General features: G+C 39.8%; 2 protein-coding genes and 1 pseudogene across 2 annotated transcripts; all 3 read left to right on the forward strand.

Moving 5' to 3' along the window:
* The first annotated feature begins 381 nt into the window (after nucleotides 1-381).
* Nucleotides 382-855, forward strand: LOC145058155 (uncharacterized). Its single transcript, XM_079006071.1, has one exon. It carries the CDS (start codon nucleotides 382-384, stop codon nucleotides 853-855), a length of 474 nt encoding a protein of 157 aa, XP_078862197.1.
* Nucleotides 856-10,701: 9,846 nt separating this feature from the next.
* Nucleotides 10,702-11,613, forward strand: LOC145058164 (uncharacterized). Its single transcript, XM_079006080.1, has one exon. The coding sequence runs from the start codon at nucleotides 10,702-10,704 to the stop codon at nucleotides 11,611-11,613; it is 912 nt and encodes a 303-aa protein (XP_078862206.1).
* A 2,054-nt stretch (nucleotides 11,614-13,667) lies between these two features.
* The window catches only part of LOC145058184 (uncharacterized), a 28,975-nt pseudogene continuing 26,829 nt past the window's right edge, over nucleotides 13,668-15,813 (forward strand).

The following is a 15,813-nucleotide window of genomic DNA, read 5'->3' on the forward strand; positions in this document are numbered from 1 at the left end:
TGGCAATGTTTACATCTTGCTCGCGGTTGACTATGTTTCTAATTGGGTTGAGGCCAAAGCCACAAGGTCGGTCGATGCCAAAACAATTATCGACTTTCTAAAATCTAATGTTTTTGTGAGGTTTGGTGTGCCTAGGGCTTTGATTAGTGATAGGGGACGCACTTTTGCAACAAGATGATGGAGGATTTATTGAAGAAGTATAACGTGACCCACCGTGTTTCAACAGCCTATCACCCTTAAACGAACGGTCAAGCGGAGGTTTCGAATCGTGAAATGAAGAGTATACTTGAGAAAACGGTGAATCCCTCAATAAAAAACTGAAGTTCAAGGCTTGATGATGCCTTGTGGGCCTATCGGACCGTGTACAAGACCCCGATAGGAATGTCCCCATTTAGGTTGGTTTTTGGAAAACCATGTCATATTCCCGTGGAATTGGAACACCGTGCATTTTGGGCGGTCAAACAATGCAACTTTAACATCGATGAGGCGGGAAGGCATAGGAAGCTTCAACTTCAAGAGTTGGAGGATTTGAGAAATGACTCCTATGAAAACTCAAGAATTTACAAGGAAAGGACAAAGCTTTTCCATGACAAGTCCATTACCCGCAGACATTTCGAGCCGGGACATAGGGTTTTGCATTATCATTCGCGATTGAAATTATTTCCTGGAAAGTTGAGGTCAAGATGGATAGGTTCGTTTGTTGTGCTAAAAGTATTTGAGCATGAAGCAGTTGAGATTCAAAGTGAAGAAACGGGGCAAACCTTTAAAGTCAATGGGCATCGATTGAAACCTTTCTATGAAGGTTTTAACGCAAATGTCTTTGATTTCATCCAATTGGATGCCCCGATGTACTGAAATCAAGAGGGAAGCACGTCTCGGCAAAGACGTTAAAGAGGGGCATTTTTGGAAAGCTAAAAGTTTTTGTCTTTTTCTAATTCTGAATAAGTGTCGTAGATGGTCCATTTTTGCATTTAACATCTCTTCTTCTTCCTTCTTGCGGTAAAAGAATGTTGGATTTGAAGACCCGGTGTTCGTATTGGTCAAAGAGCTAAAATTGAGAAAAATGGTAAAAGATTTCATGCAGTCTGCGTGTACTCCAAGGGCCGTCCGCGTTAATAAACAAATGGCCCGCATGTGGTCTCTATAGGTGTTCGCGTCCAGCATCAGCAAACAGAACAGTTTCAGCGCAATTTGTCACAACTATAAATTTTGATGCTTTGTAACAACAACAATGATAACATTTGTGAACCAAAAATGTGAAAGCATGTATGATGCTTATTCAATAACAACAAAATTTCCATCAAACACTCTATACAAGCACTTCAAATAGTCAACAAAGAATTGGAAGCCATAAAAATCCTGGTTTAAGTCCATTATGGACTAGGATTTCCTTATTAGGCCTAATGGACCAATAAGCTTCCAATTTGACTATTTTGGGCTTAAGACCCTTAAATGGACACTAATTAGACCCACTTTCATTTATTTTAATATTTTGGGCCATAATGGGCCTAGAATGAAATATAATACCCTAATGGGCCATAACAAAACTAAATAGCCCTAATGGGCCATAAAACTCATTCTTTAAATTATATTAGGCCGAAAATCATCAAAATGGGCCCATGATATGGACTTAAGCACCAAAGGCCCAAATTCTTTTTCTTTCTTCCCTTTTCTCGACCCAAGAGGAAAAAAAAAACTCATGAAATAAGGAGGGTTAGCCACCTCCTTATTACCCCATGGACTTCCAAGCAACATCTCATACCTCCAAGAAACCATCCTTTCACCTCTCTCTCTTCTCCTTCTCTTCTTATCACTCTCGTCCAAAGGGAAAAACACACACACACACACATAACTCACTTAAACATATCTCAAGAACTCACAACAACCTCTCCTTTCTCAATCAAAATTTCGAGATTAAGAGCTTTTCAAGAAGGTTGTTCCACAAAAATCATCATCTCAGGTAAGTTGATACTTGGATCCATAATCTAGACTCTTTGTTTTATCAAAAATCTCTTCTTAACTCATATAAACTCATGATCATCATCCTAGAAATCTCTAATATCGAAATCAACCCAAGAAAGCTTGTTAGGGCCGAAAATAACATCAAACTCTTCCATCTCTTCTTCAAATCGAAATCAACAAGCAAAGGTGAGTTCATACCCCTCTATTTTCGGTTTTCATATGTTTTATGGGGGAGAATACAAGTAAAATGTGTAGATCTATGTGTATGTGTATTTTATGTGTGATTTCATGTGTTTATGTGGCAAATGTGTAACAAAAAGAATAGAAATTCGAGATCTATGGCTCTAAGAGGAAGATAAACATGATCTAAGAGGTATTACACTAAAACAAGTCAAGAAAAATTACCCTCTAAGATTAAAATATACATATTGCAACATAAAACTCACTTTTGGGCTAAAATTGTCAAACAAACAAAAGTTGGGTTGAAAAATTGCTATTCACGGTTTTCTCCAGGATTAAAAGAGTCAAAACAGTAAAAATAAGTGTTTTTATGAATATCATACTCTTTTAAAGGTTAGAAATAAAATTTATGGCTTAATGGGCCAAATTTTGGGCTTTTCGGCCCATTGAGCCAAAATTTGCGAAAATTAGAACTTTCAAGGGGTTGAAATGATAAACTTCTCAAGACAGGGGGTAAAAGGGTGAATAAAACTAAATCAGGGGTTAAAATGATGTATTTTCCAAACAAGGATAAAAAATGTAAACTTTTTGGATTTTGGGCCAAAATTGTAAAAATTGCGAAAAGTTTGGGCTTAAACTGAAAGATTCTTTTCTAGAGGGGCTGAAACTGACAAAGAGTAAATTTTGAACCAATAACATCTTTTAAACAAGTCTAAGGGTCAAAGATATCAAGAAAATGGTTTAAGGGCCCAAAATGTCTTTTTTTGTATAAAGGACTAAAATTGTCAATTTTACTAAAGAAGGGCTGAAAGGGTTCAAACCAATATTTTTTAGTCAATTATTTTATTTTTAATATATTTGAGTTAAAATAAAAATACCAAACTACAATTCATGAAAATGGAAAGATGAAAATACGTATAATTCCAAACATCGTTATAAATAACCGACCGGCCTCGTTCCGGTGCGAAATTAACAATCACTCAATTAAACTTTCCAACAATTATACTATACCTAAAACAAGTAAACATTCAAATATTTGGGCTTGAAAGTTCCAAGCATGCTTGTTGGGCCTTTGTGACCCATTAACATGATTTTTGGGCCCAAGGGATAATAATAAATGTTATTGGGCCTTCTATGACCCAATTTCATATTTAAGGGACCCTCAATGGCTTTTAAGTGTTATTGGGCCTTAGTGGCCCATTAGCATTGCTAGTAAGGTCCAAGTAAATCAAATGCGAAATGGGTCAACGTGCCCTTCATATACCCAATAGCCATAAATAATACGTGGGATCAGTAGGACCTCGTAATCCTCTTCTCCTCGTTTATTAGGCCTACCTTCAATTCAGTAAACATATACAAGTTGTTAATCAATGGTAATCAAATTCATGTTAGATTTAGTGAGTAATAGCGGGCGGCACCTCTACGGGTCGTCTGTAGTCTGTAGTTATAATCAAAGTCTCCTGGAGGGAGAGCGAGAGTTTGTGTATAGATCTATACGGGGGTGACTGCCCTACACCTCAGTTGTTCGCTACAGTTAGACTCGGCCAGTCTAGGGTGACAAAAATCTTAAGATCAATTCCGGCGTTCGTTAGAATGCCAAGACAGACGAACTAGTCATTATCATGTATAGTTATAACGACTCACAATTAAACAAATCTAACACTATCCGAGTAATCAGGGAAAATTCAAAATCATTCGTCGTGACGGTATAATAATTTGAAACAATTATATTTCTTTTCTTTGGAAAACATCGGGTTTTTCGAGGAAATCAACATCATTCATTTGTATTTTTCAATAACTATAATGCAAAACTTTTCATTTATATACGCTTTGAAATCATTCAGGCATAAACCGATGGATCTTCAAACTTTGGTATGAACAATTTCTTTTTTCAGAAAATATCAGATTTTCTGGGTTTTATAAACTATACAAACATTTTCAAAGCAACCATGCTTATGAACTCACCAACATTCCATATGTTGACCGTTTTTCAAAATAACTTGTATTCTCAGGTAACAGGTAAGCTGAGGAGTAATACCAAGTATGTTAGGTGTTGTGCTTTTGAAAACTATCAAACAATTTATGTTATGGATTTGTAATGTTAAAACAATGTACTTGATGTGAACAATGTCAGTTGTAATATATTGATGCATGGTGATGTCTATGTTATGATTCATGTATATTCATTGTGATGATATTCAATTTAAGTCACGCGAGCCCTCAGACGTTTCCGCCGTCTGGTTCGGGGGTGTGACACAATTCACGCGAACCGCATGTACTCGTGCGTCCGTCCGCGTGTTTATTAAAACGGACCGTGTATCATCTCAAGTTCGTCCGCGTGTAAATGATGCAAGACAGAATAGTTCGAGGGTTATTCATGCGGATCGCGTGTACTCGCGTCCGCATCCGTGTGAGTTGTTGATCGATGTTTACCGCGTTTTGACCAGGTTTGACCGCAACTTAATACCCCTAAACCCCCAGCCGGCCCTTCTACCTTCCCACTTCTTCTTCTTCCTTTCCCCTAACCTCCATTAGAGCACCTCCATCTCCGCCACTAAAACTCAGTTTCCCGTCAAACCGTCGGTCGGAATTTCGCGAGACCACCATCATTCTTCACCAATTTCCGAGCTCTATAAACCCCACCAAAAATATCTCTCAAAGCTCGCCGGAAAAGTTCGCCGTAATTTCAAGCCATTGCCGGATTCCTCAGGTTTTCGCGGTAAATTGCTTCTCACGGGATATTGAACAAAGCATAAAGCTTGGGGTGGAGAGTTGCAAGATTTTCAAATCCCGAATTCTCGCGCGCAAATTTTGAACTTTCAACAAAAACGGGTACTTTCTTTCCTTTATTTTAATTAATCAAGATGCATGTCTCTGAACAACCATTCATATGTTATTGCATCAAATGAGTTTAGGAATTATTTCTTGCTTTGATTGTTGAACCACTTTAGAAGTCTATAGGGAGTTGGTTGGTGATTTGGATTGACATATCGTTTGTTGAGATTGTGGTTCGTGTAGTGGTTATTTTTCGTGCAGGTAGTTTATGTCCACATCTAGGAAGCGCCCGGCTGCTGCCCGAGGCAAAGCCCCAACTAGAAATCAAAACGATGCTCCCGATATTCCAAGATTTCGGGATGCCAAGGCAGCCGAAACTACACGAAGAGCTTGCCTAAAAAGGTTGCATCCACCAAGTTCATGTGCAGGCCTACGCTTATATCATTAGGGGTTCTTGAAGGGGTCACCCAATTGTTCCGTAACATTGGGTGGGAAAACCTTCTCAACCTCATGGCTCACACTTACGAGCTCCCCACTAGAGAGTTTCTTGCCGATTGCGGGTACGCTAGCGAAAAAAGAAAAGTCGCATTCCAACTTCTAGGGGACCGAAGGTACATCGATTTTGCAACAATAAATGACATCTTGGGCTTGCCTTCTTCAAACACATCCACAGTTTTCGACGTCTTACCTGCTAAGTTCAATCATGAGACCTTTTGGACGGAAATCACTGGGGGTATCTTTTCGTGTTCCGATCGGGATAAAGCAACCTCTATCATTCTCCCGTGCCTCCGCATTTCCCATCGCATCTTGGTGTATACAGTTTTTGCCCACAAAGAAGCAGGCCAGGTTACCAAAAATGAGCTCTTCTTCCATTGGTGTATGACGAGGAGTGACAGCCCACCAATCCCGGACTTTGCTTCGTTCTTTTTCCATAAATGCGCACACATGAGAACTAAAACGTCCGGTGATATTTGCATTGGGGGATTTGTCACCCTTTTGGCTCGCGGTCTTGATATCGATCGAGCTCCCAGACGAATACTAGCCTGTTGACAGCAAAAATCTTTTGAATGAGCGCGCTCTCATAAACATGCACCACATCCATCGCAGTAATAGGAGCAGTTTCACATGGTATTGTCCTCAAGGGGTCGGATATCTCATTCTTCCCGACCCTCGAGTCACCAACTTCACCTTCCACGATCACACTTAGTGGAGACTCGCGAGGACCATCACTCAATCAGTCAATGAGGATGTGCTCCAGGATCAAGATGATGACGAGATGCATGTGGATGACGAGCCCGACGATAAGCCCACCCATGGTCCACAGCATGCCCAACCACAAGCCCCTCCCGGGTACTACCGCTCCCCTCCCCCCTAATTTTTCCGAGTGGTTCGAGGCTCTTTGTGTATCAAACCAAATCATGTCCCAGCAAATGCACCATATGTGGGGGGCACCAATCCCAAAACCATTATGAGAACGTCCCACTTCCGCCTCCCTGTCCATACCCTCCACCCGCCCATCCTTATCCCCCTCCACCTTACCCTTACCCCTACCCCCAATACCCGTATCCTCCTCCCGATCCCCCGGTTTAGGTACTTTCGCCTCGCCCCAAGCATTGAGGACAATGCTTATTTCTAAGCTTGGGGTTGGGTATTCCTTTTTCTTTTTAATTTATCATGCATTTTAATTAGGTCGCATAGCATTTTAGTATAAATTGCATTCATTTTTTTATAAAACTCCAAAAAGATTTTATTATCTTCTTTTTCATCTTTTATTTTTGCATGGCATTTAGCTTAGGGCATTAGCATTCATGCATTTTTGTTTTCTTTTTATTCTCACCTCTCTTGGATGCCATAGAATAGGTTCACAGTTATTGTATCATTATTGGTCCAGGATTTTGTTGTTATCTCACCCATCGAACCGAGACCACTAGCTGCAGTTTAGGATTTCATACTTGGGATCAGATGTTGGTAGCTTAAAGAGGTAATTGATCATGGCCAGGTAGTTTCCATAAAGAATTATGCATACAATACTAATGACTGTAGGATATACTATAGCAATGGATGTCTTAGCCTTGCGGTCACTACCGCCGAGAGGATCACAATTGATCATGTTTGAACCGTTAGGATGAAGCACTGGTGCTTGTCCCCGAGTAGGATCCATATCCGGTCTCTTTACATCACCATTTCTTGTCGCGATTTTTTTTAGGATTTTAGAGTGTCTTTTAGCCCACATTAGGGCATTTTCTTTATTTTTGAAAATTGCAAGTCTGAAAAGGAGCTTATATTACATCTTTATGCTCCACACATGGTCATTTTCATATTTAGACCATTCAGATTATATTACTACCCTTTTGGTCCCACTTACACACTTTTGGGAACCAAATTTTGAGTCAAAGGGGTTATCTAGTTAAAAAAACAACAAAAATAAAATAAAATAAATAAAAGAAAAAAATGGGAGGCAAATTTCCAGCTGCAGAAATCTGAGAAGGGTGACCGGTTCAATTATTGAACAAAATTTTCCAACATTTAGGTCACCCGACGTTTGATATTCATTTGTATAGGTTTGTTTTATTGTATATAGATCGAGTTGTTTTTCGCAAATTGGTGATGTTAGGGAGACTGTCGAGTCGGATACTACGGGAGGTTTGGGCCAACACTAAGTGAACCGATTCCTACAACGATGCCCGAGTGATTAAACCTAGTTACACATGAGAGAAACCGGCAGACGTGAGATCAGAGTGTACACTTAAAGAAGAGCTCTACCCAAGCCCATCCAGCTGCTTGGTCCCTACTACAGATGTTCTTCATTGTATGCATGTTCCATTGAGGCTGCGACTGACCATCCCTCCTTACTCACCTAGGAGAGTTGTCCTGGCTGTGGTTTATGATCCCATTGTCATCGGATGAAAAAGTTGTGAGATAGCAGCGAGATCAATTCTTACCATGTTGACTAACGTTGAACAGGTTCCATGGTTCTGCCCATTCTTTTTATTTTTAGGGTAATTCATCCCAAGTTCATTTTAGTCTTGTCTTACTTAAGGACAAGTAAGGTTCAAGCATGGGGTGATTGGATAGCATCATTTTATTACTTCTTTCCGTAGTTTATTTTTAGTTAAAACCATCTCATTTTAGTTAATCTTCATGCATATTTTCTCTTTTTGTTATTTTTCTCCTTTACCAGGTGCTTTCTAGTCTTTTGAGCTTATTTGCAGGATTTATCGAAGACTTTTTGTTATTGGAGGCTTAGAAGGGTGCGGGACTTATGGAGGCTTGCGGTTTGCTTGTGGATTTGGAGTGGTGCGATTGGGCTTGGTGCTTGCATAAACAAGAAATCAATTTAGACTTAATTTTTGAGCAAGGATGATGATGAGGCGACGCGGAATCGAGCTACTAAAGATTGAAGGAGCATTGGATCAATCATTAGAAGGCTTTGGAATGGCACAAATGGGCTCTAAAGAGTTATGCATGTGGGCTGAAGTGTGAATGAGAAGATTAGGCTAGATTGTATGTTAAATGGCCCAAGTCCCACATTCAGCATGACCCACGCGGTCCGCGTAGACCCATACGCGATCCGCGTGAATTGTGCTGATTTGATTCCGGGTTTTGACTTGTTGACTCTATTTGTGGAAGTTTGGTGGGTGGCTTTTGGCACCTTTTTTAATCCGGAAATCAGCTCCCTTTTGCTGGAGATTGGAGGCATTATTGGGGATTATCACTTGAAGAACACACACCATTCTCTCTCAAGAAAACTTTGGAAGATTTGAAGAATTTTTGGAAGAATAGTGTAATTTCTTTCCATCTTGCATCTAAGACAATGTTTGGTACCACTAAACTATATTGCTTTTCTTTTACTTTGGTCATGCTTGGCTAAAATTTCATTTGGTTGATTAGGGTTTAACCCATGGATGATTAGTTGCTTTGAAGACTTATTATTATCTTGTGTTTGAAGTTTATGGAAATGTTTCCTAGTTAAACATCTTGTTATGTTTATTTATCTTTGATCATGAGCTTGGATGAAAGAATGCTTGTTTTTGTTGACTAATTTCTTGGTTAAGTAATGGACCTTCAAATTAGTAAGCAACAAATGGTTTATATGTTTGTTTTCATTTCATTTAGACCATGGAAATTTTTCCTCCATAATGATAATGTAATCATTTTATTATCTTTTGGACTTGGTAACTCTTATAACTTAAAGCTAATTAATTTTCACAAGATTTTATGCTTCATTGATTTTGTGACTTCAATTAAGGAAATGTGTTAAGAGCTCATCTAGCCATTTTAATTTCTAAGAAGAGTTGAGGCAATTTGTGCTTATAAATTGCTATATCCAATTTAAACCAATTCACAAGTGTTATTCCATTAAGTCTAATGATAAGCCAATCATGTCATCCATGAGGTGTACCCAAAAATCAACCAATTTTACTTCATTGAATTTAATCAAATCTTTTACTTGTTTACATGTCATATTTCCATGCTAGCTAGTTTTAATTTTGTCAAACAATCAAAAAGAATTAACCCCTCATATTTTACTTTTAATTTTGTTTCACAAGTATTTTACAAAGAGGTTTACATAGAGATTTAAATTGAACCAATCTACGTGGATACGATCCCTTTACCACTCTGCACTATTTTAGTGTGTAATATTTAGGGCATTTATTTTGTTGGCCTCGACAACCAACAAATTTTGGCGCCGTTGTCGGGGATTGGTTTATTTTTAATCAATTTGTTTCTCTATGCTCAGATCTCAGCGTACAAGTGACTTGATTTATAACCCGGAAATTGAAAAAGAAGCAAGGTGTTTGGCGAAGGAAAAAAAGAATAGAACGTGGTCAAACTTCCAATCCTCACGGGGATCCAGAGGTTGAACCCACTTCATCAAGTGACACGGAACCCAATTCTAGTCCCGACCCCTGCCAAGAAATTCCTGAAACACCATCACAAAACTCCCCCATTATTGAACCAATTGCAATGGCGAATGGAGGAGAGGCTCTCGAAAGAACTTTGAGGCAAATGATGGAGATCGATGTTACACAAACTCCAACTGGTATCAATTACCCGGTTTTGGAAGGAGGTTCGGAATTGAAGTCAAGTTTAGTCCATCACTTCCCAACTTTTCATGGATTGGAGAACGAAGACTTGCATAAGCACTTGAAGATGTTCCACATTATTTGCACTAGCATGAAGCCACAAGGGTCAACCGATGACTAAATCAAGCTAAGGGCATTCCCCTTTTCATTGGCCAATAGAGCAAAGGATTGGTTATTCTATCTCCCCCCGGGATCGATCAACTCATGGAACGACATGGCAAGAGCTTTTCTTGATAAGTTCTATCCCGCGTCAAGAGTCTCAAGTCTTAGAAATGAGATTTGTAGAATCCGCCAAGGTCAAAATGAGACTTTTCACGATTATTGAAAGAGGTTCAACAATTTGTGTTATAGTTGCCCACAACACCAAATTCCGGAACAACTCCTCATTCAACACTTTTATGAGGGATTGTTGCCAATGGAGAGAAGATTAGTTGATGCCTCAAGTGGTGGTGATGTCTTTAGTAAAACTCCACAACAAACAAGACAACTTTTCAACACCATAGCCGTGAATTCTCAACATTTTGGCCCGCGCCAAGACATGAAAAGAGATTCACAACACAAAGTCAACGAAGTGGGAACATCAAATCTTGAGTCTCAAATCAAAGATCTAACCTCCGTTGTCCAAAAGCTAGCCATGAGACAAACTCCACAAGTGATGGTTTGTGGAATATGTGCAACAATGGGACATCCTACGGATATGTGTCCCATCCTTCAAGAAGATGAGGAGCATGTAAATGCCACGGGGGAGTTCCAAAACTACCACAATAAGCCATCCGGTTACCAAAATGCATATAATTCAAGTTGGAAGTCCAATCCCAACATGAGCTACAACCCGGGACTATTGCCTCAAAATGCATTGGTTAGACCTTCCTACCCACCACCACAACCTCACTACCAACACCCGCAACCACATTATCAACCCAAACCACACCCTCCACATCACCAACAACCTCCTCAATCCCAACCAAGTAGCCCCGGAATGTCTCTCGAAGACATTGTCAAATCCCTAGCCACTAGCACCCAACAATTCCAAAAAGAGACAAGAGCTAGTATCTCTAACCTTGAACCGCAAATAAGAGATATAGTTACATCCATAAGCAAGTTGGAGTCTCATGGGAAATTGCCTTCTCAAACCGAAAAGAACCTAAATGTCAATTTGGTGACCTTGAGAAGTGGCAAACAAGCCGGAGAAATTAGTTCAAAGAAGACGCCAATGGATGAAGAGGAAGAAATAGAAGTCATTCCCATTGAAGAACCTATGGTCAAGAACGATGCACAAGACAGAGTTCCAAAGAAAACTATTCCCCTCGTAACACCCATAGCCACTCAACCGCCATTCCCCTCCCGACTTGCAACTTCGACGAAGAAAATGGAGGAGAAAGAGATTTTGGACACCTTCCGAAAAGTGGAAGTAAACATTCCTTTACTTGATGCAATCAAACAAATTCCGAGATATGCAAAATTCTTGAAAGATCTTTGCACCAACAAGAGAAAGTTGAAAGGAAATGAGAAAGTCTCGATGAACGAAAATGCATCAACGGTTTTACAAAGGAAGCTTTCACCCAAGTGCAAAGATCCTGGAATGTTCACGGTTCCTTGCAAGATTTGAGATGTCACTTTTAGTAGTGCTATGATTGATCTTGGTGCCTCTATCAATGTCATGCCCTATTCGGTGTATGAATCATTGAATGTCGAACCCTTAAGTGAAACCGGTGTCATAATATCTCTTGCGGATAAATCAAGTGTCTTTCCTTGAGGTGTTTTGGAAGATGTCCTAGTGCAAGTAAACCAATTGGTCTTCTCGGCGGATTTCTATGTGATTAACCTAGATGAACAAGTATCCTCAAAATCGGGTATAATCTTACTTGGGAGACCATTCTTGAAGACGGCTAGAACAAAGATTGATGTGTATGCGGGAAGCTTGACAATGGAATTTGATGGTGAAACAATAAGTTGTAACATCTATGATGTTATGAGGTATCCTAGTGATGTTTCATCCTTGTGCTTTGTTGATGTTGTTGAACCATTAACCCAAGATTTGTTCGAGTTGTCTAATGGTGACATGTTGGAGATGGTTTTGAGCAAAGGGTTTGATTGTGGAAAATTAGCCAAGAAGTTGAAGCTCTACTCACTAGACCCCGAAGTTGAAAGATTAGTCAACAATTTGGAGATCAAGAAGACCACCAGATTTAGTGTGAAGCAAATTGAATTACCTCAAACTCACACGAGATTGCCGCCCTCCCTTGTCCAACCGCCGGAATTAGAATTGAAGATCCTTCCTCAACATTTGAAGTATGTGTACTTGGGAGACAACGAGACTCTTCCGGTCATCATTTCGACTCACCTAACCAAGTGTAAAGAAGAACAACTCCTCAAGGCGTTGAGGGAACATAAAGAGGCAATGGGTTGGACGATTACTGATATCAAAGGTTTGAGTCCCTCCACTTGTATGCACAAAATCTTAATGGAGGATGAATGTAAGCCGAGTAGAGACACTCAAAGAAGGTTGAATCCGAAAATGATGGAAGTGGTCAAGAAAGATATTTTGAAGCACCTAGATGCGGGAATGATTTATTCAATCTCGGAAAGCAAATGGGTGAGCCCGGTTCAAGTCGTGCCGAAGAAGACGGGAATCATGGTAGTCGAGAACAACAAAGGTATGATGGTCCCCACTCGTGTGCAAAACGGGTGGAGAGTATGTATTGACTACCGCAAACTCAATGCAAGCACTAGAAAAGATCATTTTCTATTAGCTTTCATCGACCAAATGTTAGAAAGGTTGGCCGGAAAATCCCATTATTGTTGTTTAGACGGGTATTCAGGTTTTCACCAAATCTCGGTGGCACCGGAAGACCAAGAAAAGACAACATTTACATGTCCATTTGGCACTTTTGCATACCGGAGAATGCCATTCGGATTATGTAACACCCCGGCCACTTTCCAACGTTGTATGGTTAGTATCTTTTCGGAATATGTTGAAAATATAATTGAAGTATTCATGGATGATTTTACAGTATATGGAAACTCCTTTCAAGAGTGTTTGACCAATCTCACCAAAATTTTAAAAAGATGCATTGAAACGAATTTGGTTTTAAACTTTGAAAAATGTCATTTTATGGTGAGTCAAGGTCTTATTTTGGGTCATATTGTGTCAAAGAAAGGAATTGAGGTAGATAAGGCCAAGATAGATGTTATTCAAAGCTTATCTTACCCGACTTGTGTTCGGGAAGTTCGTTCTTTTTTGGGCCATGCAGGTTTCTACCGGAGATTCATCAAAGATTTTTCAAAGATAACAAGACCAATGTGCCAACTCTTGCAAAAGGATGTTGATTTCGAGTTCAATGAGGCGTGCAAAGAAGCTTTCGATAAGCTCAAAGAGTTGCTTACATCCGCCCCCATCATGCAAGCTCCAAATTGGGATCTCCCCTTTGAGATCATGTGTGATGCAAGCAACTATGCAATAGGCACCGTTTGGGTCAAAAGAATGGACGAGCCTCCCATGTGATCTACTATGAATCGAGAACACTAGACAATGCTCAAAGCAACTACTTTATTACGGAGAAGAAACTATTGGCCATAGTGTTCGCCTTGGAGAAATTTAGACAATACCTACTTGGTACCAAGGTCATTGTGTATTCGGATCACGCAACTCTTAAGTACTTGATGACAAAGAAAGATGCAAAGCCTAGACTCATCTGGTGGATTTTATTGTTACAAGAATTTTATTTGGAAATCCGGGACAATAGTGGATGTGAGAATCTTGTTGCCGATCACCTAAGCCGGATCACTTCAAACGAAACTCCTCTCCCTTTGCGGGACGAGTTTCCGGATGAGCATCTATTTTCCCTCACTCAATCTACTCCTTGGTATGCCGATATCGTTAACTTTTTGGTCACAAAGAGGTATCCCGACACATTCACACGTGCTCAAAAAGACAAGTTTAAAAGTGATTCAAAATATTATGTGTGGGATGAGCCTTATTTGTGGAAACACTGTCTCGATCAAATCATTAGGCGATGTGTACCCCAACAAGAGCACTAATCCATTTTGAAATTTTTTCATGAATTTACTTGTGGGGGACACTTAGGACCTAGCCAGACTTTGAGAAAGGTCCTTGAATGTGGATTATTTTGGCCAACCATGTCACGTGATTGTTATTTGTTTTGCAAAAGTTGTGAACGGTGCCAAATGACAAGGAACATTTCACAAAATAATCAAATGCCACAAAAACCAATCCTTGTTTGTGAAATTTTTAACGTATGGGGGATTGATTTCATGGGCCCATTCCACATTTCGTTTGGCAATGTTTACATCTTGCTCGCGGTTGACTATGTTTCTAATTGGGTTGAGGCCAAAGCCACAAGATCGGTCGATGCCAAAACAATTATCGACTTTCTAAAATCTAATGTTTTTGTGAGGTTTGGTGTGCCTAGGGCTTTGATTAGTGATAGGGGACGCACTTTTGCAACAAGATGATGGAGGATTTATTGAAGAAGTATAACGTGACCCACCGTGTTTCAACAGCCTATCACCCTTAAACGAACGGTCAAGCGGAGGTTTCGAATCGTGAAATGAAGAGTATACTTGAGAAAACGGTGAATCCCTCAATAAAAAACTGAAGTTCAAGGCTTGATGATGCCTTGTGGGCCTATCGGACCGTGTACAAGACCCCGATAGGAATGTCCCCATTTAGGTTGGTTTTTGGAAAACCATGTCATATTCCCGTGGAATTGGAACACTGTGCATTTTGGGCGGTCAAACAATGCAACTTTAACATCGATGAGGCGGGAAGGCATAGGAAGCTTCAACTTCAAGAGTTGGAGGATTTGAGAAATGACTCCTATGAAAACTCAAGAATTTACAAGGAAAGGACAAAGCTTTTCCATGACAAGTCCATTACCCGCAGACATTTCGAGCCGGGACATAGGGTTTTGCATTATCATTCGCGATTGAAATTATTTCCTGGAAAGTTGAGGTCAAGATGGATAGGTTCGTTTGTTGTGCTAAAAGTATTTGAGCATGAAGCAGTTGAGATTCAAAGTGAAGAAACGGGGCAAACCTTTAAAGTCAATGGGCATCGATTGAAACCTTTCTATGAAGGTTTTAACGCAAATGTCTTTGATTTCATCCAATTGGATGCCCCGGTGTACTGAAATCAAGAGGGAAGCACGTCTCGCCAAAGACGTTAAAGAGGGGAATTTTTGGAAAGCTAAAAGTTTTTGTCTTTTTCTAATTCTGAATAAGTGTCGTAGATGGTCCATTTTTGCATTTAACATCTCTTCTTCTTCCTTCTTGCGGTAAAAGAATGTTGGATTTGAAGACCCGGTGTTCGTATTGGTCAAAGAGCTAAAATTGAGAAAAATGGTAAAAGATTTCATGCAGTCTGCATGTACTCCAAGGGCCGTCCGTGTTAATAAACAAATGGCCCGCATGTGGTCTCTATAGGTGTTCGCGTCCAGCATCAGCAAACAGAACAGTTTCAGCGCAATTTGTCACAACTAGAAATTTTGATGCTTTGTAACAACAACAATGATAACATTTGTGAACCAAAAATGTGAAAGCATGTATGATGCTTATTCAATAACAACAAAATTTCCATCAAACACTCTATACAAGCACTTCAAATAGTCAACAAAGAATTGGAAGCCCTAAAAATCCTGGTTTAAGTCCATTATGGACTAGGATTTCCTTATTGGGCCTAATGGACCAATAAGCTTCCAATTTGACTATTTTGGGCTTAAGACCCTTAAATGGACACTAATTAGACCCACTTTCATTTATTTTAATATTTTGGGCCATAATGGGCCTA

Source organism: Lactuca serriola, chromosome 1 (genome assembly GCF_051521515.1).
Source record: "Lactuca serriola cultivar US96UC23 chromosome 1, Lser_US96UC23_V15, whole genome shotgun sequence".
In the NCBI taxonomy this organism is placed as follows: domain Eukaryota; kingdom Viridiplantae; phylum Streptophyta; class Magnoliopsida; order Asterales; family Asteraceae; genus Lactuca; species Lactuca serriola.

What these genes read in the sequence shown, in the direction of transcription:
- LOC145058155 (XM_079006071.1), top strand. Translation starts at nt 382, where the DNA reads ATGTCCCCATTTAGGTTGGTTTTTGGAAAACCATGTCATATTCCCGTG.
- LOC145058164 (XM_079006080.1), top strand. Translation starts at nt 10,702, where the DNA reads ATGTGTCCCATCCTTCAAGAAGATGAGGAGCATGTAAATGCCACGGGG.